Source organism: Quercus suber, unplaced genomic scaffold (genome assembly GCF_002906115.3).
Source record: "Quercus suber isolate HL8 unplaced genomic scaffold, Cork oak 2.0 scaffold_42, whole genome shotgun sequence".
NCBI classification, from domain to species: Eukaryota; Viridiplantae; Streptophyta; class Magnoliopsida; order Fagales; family Fagaceae; genus Quercus; species Quercus suber.
The window spans coordinates 999,509-1,008,992 of record NW_027069507.1 but is presented as its reverse complement, the minus strand read 5'-3'; the positions used below and the strand labels follow the sequence as shown (position 1 = coordinate 1,008,992).

Below are 9,484 nucleotides of genomic sequence, written 5' to 3'. Positions count from 1 at the left end.
AAAGGTTAGGTATCTAGAGGTCAGCAATGATGTACTAGCCTTTAGACATTATTGTTTGGATTGACAAGTGTTTAGTCGAGAAAAAAGTAAGTTCTCCAGTTTGAGCTTTTATCCCCTGCTCTGTTGTACTTCAATTTCTTGCTATAATGAGTTCAGATATTTTCATAAAAAGAAAAAGAAAAAAAGAAACAGAAAGTAAGTCCTGTTTGTTTACTTTCCATATTAGTAATCTTCAATAAAAGTATTTATAAGACCTGATTTATTATTTCTTTTGCAAGTGGGGCTTAGAGCTAATTTGCTATCTGACAGACTGACACTATATGCATGTGTATAAGGGAACCTTAAAACTAAGATGGTTTAGTTTAATTTCCAGGTACTATATATATTTTTTTTTGATAATCAGCCAGGTACTATATGTGTGAATAAAGTAAAGCAGTACCAGAGAAGAAAATATGAACAATATTTCTTAAAAGCACAAACAATGACAATAATCTAAATGTCTATTTATAACAATTTATCATTAACTGTTGGTGTAAAAAGACTTGAAATGCGTATACAAAAACAACAAACAAAACCTGAAAAGTGAGAACTTTGACACCAGACAAGCTAAAGCCATGGAATGGTGGAAGAAAAAAAAAATTCAAAATTTTCCCTAATAAATTAATGCCACCACTAAGTTCTCTCTTTTAACTAAAGTTCAATAAAGCAAACTAAAATCATACCTTCAATAAATTGGACAAATTAAAAATTCCCCACCCTCTAATATACAGAAAAACAAAGCTGAGGCTCAACCAAACGTGGAAAAAAAAAATAAAATTATAATAGAAAGGGTAAAAAGAAAATGAAGAGGATTAAAAGGCACCACACTAGTGCCATGGATCATCCCACCCACTAGGCCCCTCTCTTTTAACAAAGTCGATTATGGCCTGGACAGCTTCGCCAACTCTGTTAGACAGGGAGTGATTCCCATATTCAATTTCAACTTTCTCTGCACCACCCAGTGCTCTGCACAATCTACATAAGTTTGAAAGTAAGGTCAAGCTCATTTGATCAAATCTCAAATCTCTCTCACACGCACACACAATATTGACATGACAATAGTATTGTTGTATTGTTTCAGACAAGTATCATCAATCTCTCTACTACCATAACGCACCAAGTTTTCAACTTTGGAAAAAAAAAAAAACATATAACAAAATTGTGCGTACCAAAGTTAACCATGCAAGAGTTTTGTTCTTACCTTTCAACCAATGCTTTCTTGTCCACATACTCTGGTACATATTCATCAGCCATGGAAAAGATAACCTGCAGAGAACAGAAGACATACCACCTAATTATATATATTGTCACATACCATCACTAAACAAAGAAATGACATCCTTCTGGTATTAAGGCAAACAGCTTAGGCTTGTTGCTAGAGGCAAGGATCATAGAGGCTGATTATATAGGCTTAATTACTAAGCTGACTGCTTAAAAATCATTCCTATACATTTATTTATTTTGGTGTGTTATCTTTTAGGATAGGTAAGAAAATAATTTGTTTTATCCCAAATATGTCAGAATATTTGCTTTACTTAATTCATGAACATATTGGATGAAGTAACCCCGAGGGGTAGGCCGGGAACCACGCCTCATAAAGCGAAGGTCATTAGTTTAAATCTCCCTTTCCCCCTCCTCCCTTTGGGCCAAAAAATCACTTACCAACAATTTTTTTTTTTCTTTTTCGAAAATAACATATTGTATAAAGTGTCTTTTTGTACTGGTATACATTATAGTAATTTGTGTATCAAACAAAAGAATTCAAAAAAGGCATACCTGGCAAGGTGTGTTAGACATGTGGCCAAGTCGCAGTCTCAGCTGGTCATCACTAAGGTCAGAACTGAACATGTCATCATCCCCCATATATGCACAGAGGGAGTGATACCTACAAAGTAAGTGGCTTTTTAGCAAAGTGAACAATAGCAATTAAAATGAAACTCTTATATGCAGTAGCAATATTTTAGTGCACAACTCCACTAAAAATGAATGGGCTTATTAATTGCTGACTCAAAAAAGGAGTTAAGACTGATCAATTTCCATATGAGATGATAAAAATTGCAGGCACATCACAGTTGTTTTAATTTTTTTTTTTAAAATTGATCACGTTTGCATTCTTGGTCCCTACAATAAGACTTAGGATTTTTATTTAAAATGCAAAAGGGAAATCATGACTAGAATTCCCAACTACCAATATTCTGTTTAAGCCAATCTATGACTCTTTTCTTCACTATCTTCTCAGTAAATATTAACCACATTTATATCTAATCTAACCAGTAGAATAAAAACTTAGTATCTAATAAACAGGTTCAGGGGTCCAACATATACCTTCGAAAAATGATAATCAAGACAGGATAAGTGCAATGAGTTTATATTTGTTGGGTCAGAGCAAAGTAGTTGGTGAGGACACAAGATGTAGGCCTCCAATTACACAGACTTATGGGCATAGACGTGAAAAGAAGACGCTCCAACCTGTGGCCTTATAGACGTAGCCTGATAATAATTGGGCCTAAAGACCTACTAAGCCCAATCATTTGATAATTAGGGTTTCTTTTATGTAATTTGTTATTTTCTTTTCCTATTTGGTTTAGGAGTTTAAATTCTTTTCTTGCAAGCATTGATTAGGTTTTCAAACCATGTTCAGCAGCAAATAATCAGTGAAGCTTTTGATGCTTATAGTGAAAAAGAGAGTTAAAGTAAAAATAAAAAATAAACAAAGCTCTTGACATGGAAGTACACTAGCAGAAATCCTTATTATTGACCTGTAAATATTTTTCTGTTTAACTAATTACTTAAAAAGCTACTCCCAATATTTTGAATCTTAAACAATAAAGGAAAAAACAAAGGCCAACCCCTTACATCCTGTTCTGTTTAAAGTTATTTATTTTGGCTGAACTGTTTTGTTTCAGAGTTATTACCACCTATTGGCTAGTACACTATAAGGAATGCCTTGATGGTGTCTACAAATTTAGGACAGAAACAGAAAAAAAGGTTGGGGGAAGGGGGTTTGGGGGGGTTAGATAGGGGGGGGGGGGTTGTGGGTGGTGGGGCGCTTTAAAGATAAATTCTGATGTGAATATGAAGCATTCCAGTAAAAGGCCCACAGACCCAAAATAAAACCAGCTCAGCTCAATTCATTTGGACAGTTTTGCAAGTATAAACACAACAAAAACGTGAAAATCAAGAAGATTTAGTATTGCAAACATGATTACACTATTGGAAGAATCGAGATAAATTTCTATTGAATGAATCAATGTTTGGACCGAAAACAATAATAAGCAAAGAAAATATTATGAAGATAAGAATCAACCCTAAACTGCCAATAAAGAATTCCAATTATATAAAGTTAGAAAGGATGGTAACAATATGGTCAAATACCAACCTAGAAGCAGTTATTGGGGATCCTGAGTCTGCTTCCGTTGGCATTAATTCTGAACCCCGGCCTTCACTTATCATGGTAGAAGCCAAGTCAATCATAGCAGCTGTTTCTGGAAGGGTCGCTCTATATTCCCGATCACTGACTGGAGCCTGAACATTCCAATTGCCATTATGACAAAAGGCTACAATTAAATGCACTGCTTCTAGGCAATTCAAGTATTAAAATGCTGCCACAGGCAACAAAGAAACTCTATATTTCAATGTTCAAACACCAAAAGCAATGGGTTGGTATAAGCATTAACCTATACAATCTGTCTCCACTAATTGTAATCCACACATCCCTCAATGCATACATGTAAAGGATAAGTCTAAAAATCTACCAAGGACGAAGCACTTGTTTGATAATATCATAACTTTTCCCAAGGAATTCGTGCCTTGGAATTTTTTAATGGCTAACTGATGAAAAAAATTGCTTAACCTTCACAATCTATTTGGATACATATCAATCTACATTTAGACATTCTTAATGTTGCAAAAGAAAAGGCTTTTCTCAGCAGGATTTTCCCATTTAGACCATCCAATGAACTGTCAAATAACAAACAAGATAATTGTTCTTCTCATTCTATATATAAGAACCCATTCTTATGTATCCTGTCTTCTACTGAGGGAGAAAGGGTTCTTTTCTTTCCCTATCAAAAGAATCCATTCTCCCTATGTACCAGAGAGGATGGTAGATAAAGGTCATCCTTATCATATAATTCATCTTCCACAGTTGACTGCCAATGAACTCCAGCTCATCTGACACCTTTTCCTCTTTATAATGAGATGGAGGGTAAGTTCGTAGGTTCAACACCCATAGGGTGACTGTGTAACTTATCCAAAAATAAATAAAATCATCATGCACCGCCACCATTAACAAGGCACTCACTAGGCAATAAGGCAGAATCCACTGATCAATGGATCATCGAATCAAATATCATAGAAAAGAAAAAATTTTGCTTTTGAAAAGAATATGATATCTACAAAATATTTTAAATAAAAAACAATAAAGTAGGTAATTCATAGAAGTCCACTGTACACAATTAACAAGTTAACTCAGCTCATCCCAGCTATTTCAACTTTGCTACATCAATGCTGTATTGCCACGCACCTTTGAGACTCTACCATTTCACGCACCTTTGATAATATGAAGATTTTATTGCCATTGCATTCAATTGAGGGCCATATTTGTTTTAAACTGAAAATAATATTTTCATCTAAGTACCTCAAAGAACACCTAATTGTCAAACTTCCAATATATTCCCCAATTAAAACAACATCGCCGTTAGAAGGGGGCCAACAAGACAAGCATCAGAATTAGTTTACCACCCTGATTAAAAAATTATGGCCAACACAACAGCCATAATTTCTTCCAAACCTGTCCAAGAAGACATCTCTTATTTGAAAACAAAACATCTTATGACCACATTCTAATATAATTCTAATTTGTATCAGGCTCCAAAGTGGAAATCAAGATTAGTACAGAAGAAAATGCTGGAAGCCAAACTTACACTTAGGTGAAAAGATAGACTTCAATTATTTAATTTCAAACCAGGCACTTCACTTCTAGCATCTCGCATTTTATAAAAAAAAAACAACAGTGAGAGGCTTTGCAGCACTTGGAGACATCCACAAACTGTTCTATTAGGTAGGACTGAGATAAGGGATTTCCCATGGGAGCAGGATCATTAGAACAAGAGGGCTGGTCAATTGAAACCACAGAGCCCGTCTCCAGCCAAAGTTCAAGTGAAGGCATTTGTTTGATTTGATGTAGAAAATTTCATGTCATTTATGGCAGGAGGTTATATCTCATCCCCCATGTATATATAATCAAGGAATCACAGTTGCGCTGTTTTGGCCAGCACACCTGAGTCGGATTCGTGTGGATATGCAGTGCAGCCGTGGACGCGGCTCCATGCGCATCCACCAACGAATTTTTTTTTTTTGACGTGGCCCAATTCGGTCCGAAACGGTTCAAAATAGGACCTGATATGGGTCCGATTTGGTCTGAAATGGTCCGAAATTAAACACGATATGGGCCGAAATACTTATAAATTAAAAAAAAAAAAGTTAATTTCAAATTTATCTTTTATTTAGTTTTAGTTTTAAACATTCGATATTGTATTCCAATTTATGAACATCGTGTAATGGTTATGTATTCACTTTATTATCTACTATTGCTTTTAAATTGATATATGTTTACCATTATATGAAAAAAAATACTTAGCGATATATTGAAAATATAAATAAAAATATATTTAATAATAAATTAATAAACGTATCATGCTGCCTCCGCGTCTTACTTTTTCAAAAATTGCCGTGTCGCCGACCTGAATCCGCACTGTGCTTCCTAGTATATAATATACCTGTTTTGAGAAATTTTTTATACAGCTGATATCGCTAGTAGTAGTGATGTACTAGTACCGCTAAATAGTATTTGCTACCCAGGTGGATTGCACCCAGGATTCAGATGCAAAAATTAAGCAAGGACACAAAAAAGCCTTTGTTATCAGCTAAAAGCCATGCCATTCACTGCAGAAGCTCATTCTAACATCAAGAAGCACAACTAACGGTTTACTTTTAGGAATGGATATATAGATCTTTGAATCTATTACATTACAAGGAGCAGAGCACGGTATTGGTAGGTGAGTACCTGCAAAATGGCAGCACGGACTGCTCTGGAGCATGCAGCATTTGTACGCATATAATGCACAATATCCTAGATATTCAAAGACGGTCTTGTGAGTGATCCAATGAAATTATGATCCAGTTTTTAGATAATAATGCAACTGGTACTAACCTGACAACCAGTACTATGCCCCAGTAGTACCACACCTTCAGAATCTTCTTTGTTGATTAAATGACTGATCAGCTGATCAAGCTCCATTGCATCCTTCAAGGTAGATGAAACAGCGTCATAAAACCAGAGTAGCATGGATAATTTCAAAAGAACCAACCCCCTCCACCCTCCCTTTCAAAAGAAAAAAGGCAAGCCCAAGTTCCATACATTAATACCTGACTCAACACAGTATGAAAGTAAACCTGAGCTCAGTATCTAAATAATCTAAAATCTGAATAGTAAGTTCCAACGTAAAATATCCATGTCCAAGGTCAATGCAACTGTAAGAAAGGAAAATTACCATCTCTTTCTCACTTTAGGGTTTATACAAGCACTATACATTTTCCAATTAGAGAGGTGAATTTTTACAATATTTATGGTGTAAAAAATCCAATTGAACTGAATTTTTACATCAACAAAAAAACACCTCTAGCTTCTAAATGTACTTTCAAAACAATATTAGATATTCAGATTTGCAATGTCTAAAATTCAAATAGAACAAACCGCCCAACTGTGCATAGGAATAGCTGTAACTCCCTATGGCATGACAAAACATCAGAAATAACACATATGAGACCTAACAGTTAAAAATATGATTGATCAGGCATCATTAACATTAAAAAGCATAACAGAAGTTACTTGTTTCAAGTTGGAGGTGCCATATCCACTATATGAGGATGACAAAAGTAGTTGAACAAGTGACCATTTCTCTTTCTCCAATGCAATTGCAAGAGGTTCCAAGTATCTGCAAATCATGTGAAAGAAGAAAGAATCAGGAATTTCAAGTTTTCAAATTTAGCTTTGAATATTCAGAATAGTTTAAAAGAGCTGGTGTCTTTGTCAATTAGTTGAAGAACTGCCTCTCGGTTCTAATCAAAACAAAAAGAAAAAAAAGAACCGTCTCTCAATGACCATCTTGAAAAAGATATTATCTCATTCACCGCAAAGAAAGACTGAGACATCAGTTCTTTAGGAATCGGAAATATTTCACTTCAATCAAAGTAATTATGTAAAAAAAACAAAGTAAAAACATACTCTGTGGCAAGAAAGCCATCAGTTAATCCACCAATAAAAATTACTTGTTGTCTATAATCACCTGTTTTAAATGCAACCTGCACAATGAGGAAAACAATCACAAAATCATGAAGTTTTAAAATAGATGTACAAATAAAAGTTTAATATCTCCAGGAGAGCACAAATGTGGCAATTGAGCCACAAACAGCAACAACAAAACAGACATAAAAGCAGGCTCACGCATACGCACACTTGACACACCTTCATATTGTGCAAATCACAAAATTAGAGAGCCATAAGACGCATCTTCACATTGACCTTTTGTTCTAGTGATGCAAATGAACCTGACCTCTGCTTTCTTTCTTGTTAGGTAAAAATATACAAAACCCCCTTTGGCTTCCCTATAAGACACAAAACATCTCTTGAGGCTTTGAGTGTAACACTTAACCCCATGTGGTATTGTTTGATGTGTAAACTGTCAATTGTATAACACTTAACCCCCTTGGAGGTTTTGAGTGTAGTACACTAAACCCCTATGGGGGGTTTTGAGTGTAACATAAACCAAAACCCCACTCCCCTCTAGTGATACTATTTTATGTGAAAATAATATGGGCAAGGGTCATTACATGAGCTAGTCACTGTTTGTTTGTTTTCACAGATATATTACGGTTTACCATGATTAAAAATTTCACCAGCATTCACATCAATTTTCCAAAATTAACTACCTGGACAAACTATTCTCAACCAACACACAATCAAAATTCAGTAACAAAGAAAACATTTTTCAACATTTATTTTGATTTTAAAGTGATTTAATTGCAGAAACCTTAACATCTCTATCTCTCTCACCAAATATTGGGTTCAACATCAAATCAACTCACCATCACATGACCCCCAGCCCAAAAAAAAAAAAACATAAAATTTATTAATTACAAAATCGAAAATTTCCTAATTCATTTCATTATTGAATCATTTCAGAAAATTGACTAAAAATACTTAATTTCTACAACCCAGAATCCAAAATAACCAAATTTAAGACTGAGATCGAGTACTCAAACCAAATCGAGAACCCAATTAAAATCAAAATCTCCTAACCCAAAAAAAAAAAAAAAAAACGTGAATTCGAATTCTCATTCCCAGGGTATTATTATTTTTTTAATAATTAAAAAACACGAACCTGAATAGGCTTGGGACCATACTTGAAGAGCACACCACGCCAGTGATTCTTCTTTACAATCGGAGAAAGACTGTCAAAGCCGGCGGCGGCGGAGGAGTTGCTGCTCATCTTGGCGGAGGCGGAGCGGCCTCTGACAATGCCAGAGAACCACGACGTCGAAGAAGAAGAAGAAGACGAAGACGATGTGGTTGATGAGGTCGATAAAGAAGTGGAGGAAGAGAGCGAGAGATTCATAATCAACGGCTCTGATTCATCACCATAAATAAATAAATGAATTTCTCTGAATCTGAATTGTATTTTGGTTTTTAATTTTTGTTCGCAGAGTTTAAGGAAGTGGATATAGTTTGCAGTTGTTGTTTGAGTTTGAGTTTTGAACTTCCGTAGTTCGAGTTGGTCGTCTGCTTGTGTTCCTTTGCTGACGTGGGCTCCACATGAAAACAACTATTTAACTGGAATATGCTACGCCTAGGATCAGGATCAGGATGTCTTTTCATTTTAATTTTTTTTTTTTAAATTTTATATTAAAGATAGAATTTTTTACTTAAATTTAGAACTTCAGTTTTAAGATTTTCTTTTTCTAGAAAACTTAAGGTTTCAAAATTAACCACCGTGCACTTTTAATGCAATAGTCACTCTATAAGTATAAATACTTATAGAGTATAGAGGATAAAAACTGTGGTTCAAATCTCGAGAAGAGAGTTTGACACAAATATACGCCATTAACCTTTAAACATTAAAGTAATAAATAATTTAATTAATAATAGTTATTATTTTTAAAAATAATAGTAATTTTATTTATTTCTTATTTTTAAAACCCCATAATTATAATTATTTAAATAGAACTATGGTGTTTTAAAAATACTATTTAAAGAGAAGTGCTATGTTTATAATATTTTCACAATACTTTCATAACAAATCATATGTGGTAAGTTGTTATTGATTCTAATTTGAATTCACAATTTAAATTACTTTTTTGTTCGCTCGTAATAGCTAAACAGGAG

The 9,484-nt window shown here is 34.4% G+C and overlaps 1 protein-coding gene across 1 annotated transcript; it reads right to left on the bottom strand.

Annotated features, from left to right (window-relative positions):
- Positions 1 to 488: 488 nt before the first annotated feature.
- On the bottom strand, positions 489 to 8,879 carry LOC111992269 (UPF0613 protein PB24D3.06c). Its single transcript, XM_024024137.2, has 9 exons — positions 8,484 to 8,879; positions 7,328 to 7,404; positions 6,932 to 7,037; positions 6,254 to 6,346; positions 6,107 to 6,172; positions 3,419 to 3,564; positions 1,816 to 1,924; positions 1,241 to 1,305; positions 489 to 1,014 (listed from the first exon to the last, which is right to left on the bottom strand). Exons 1-9 carry the CDS (start codon positions 8,715 to 8,717, stop codon positions 867 to 869), a joined length of 1,044 nt encoding a protein of 347 aa, XP_023879905.2. The 5' UTR covers positions 8,718 to 8,879; the 3' UTR covers positions 489 to 866.
- Positions 8,880 to 9,484: the final 605 nt, after the last annotated feature.

Bases quoted from the DNA above. Each gene is read 5' to 3' on its own strand.
- LOC111992269 (XM_024024137.2), bottom strand. From the start codon at position 8,717: ATGAATCTCTCGCTCTCTTCCTCCACTTCTTTATCGACCTCATCAACC. The intron at 7,038-7,327 runs GTATGTTTTTAC...CATGATTTGCAG, and splicing joins GATGGCTTTCTTGCCACAGA to ATACTTGGAACCTCTTGCAA. The intron at 1,015-1,240 runs GTAAGAACAAAA...AAACTTATGTAG, and splicing joins AAGAAAGCATTGGTTGAAAG to ATTGTGCAGAGCACTGGGTG.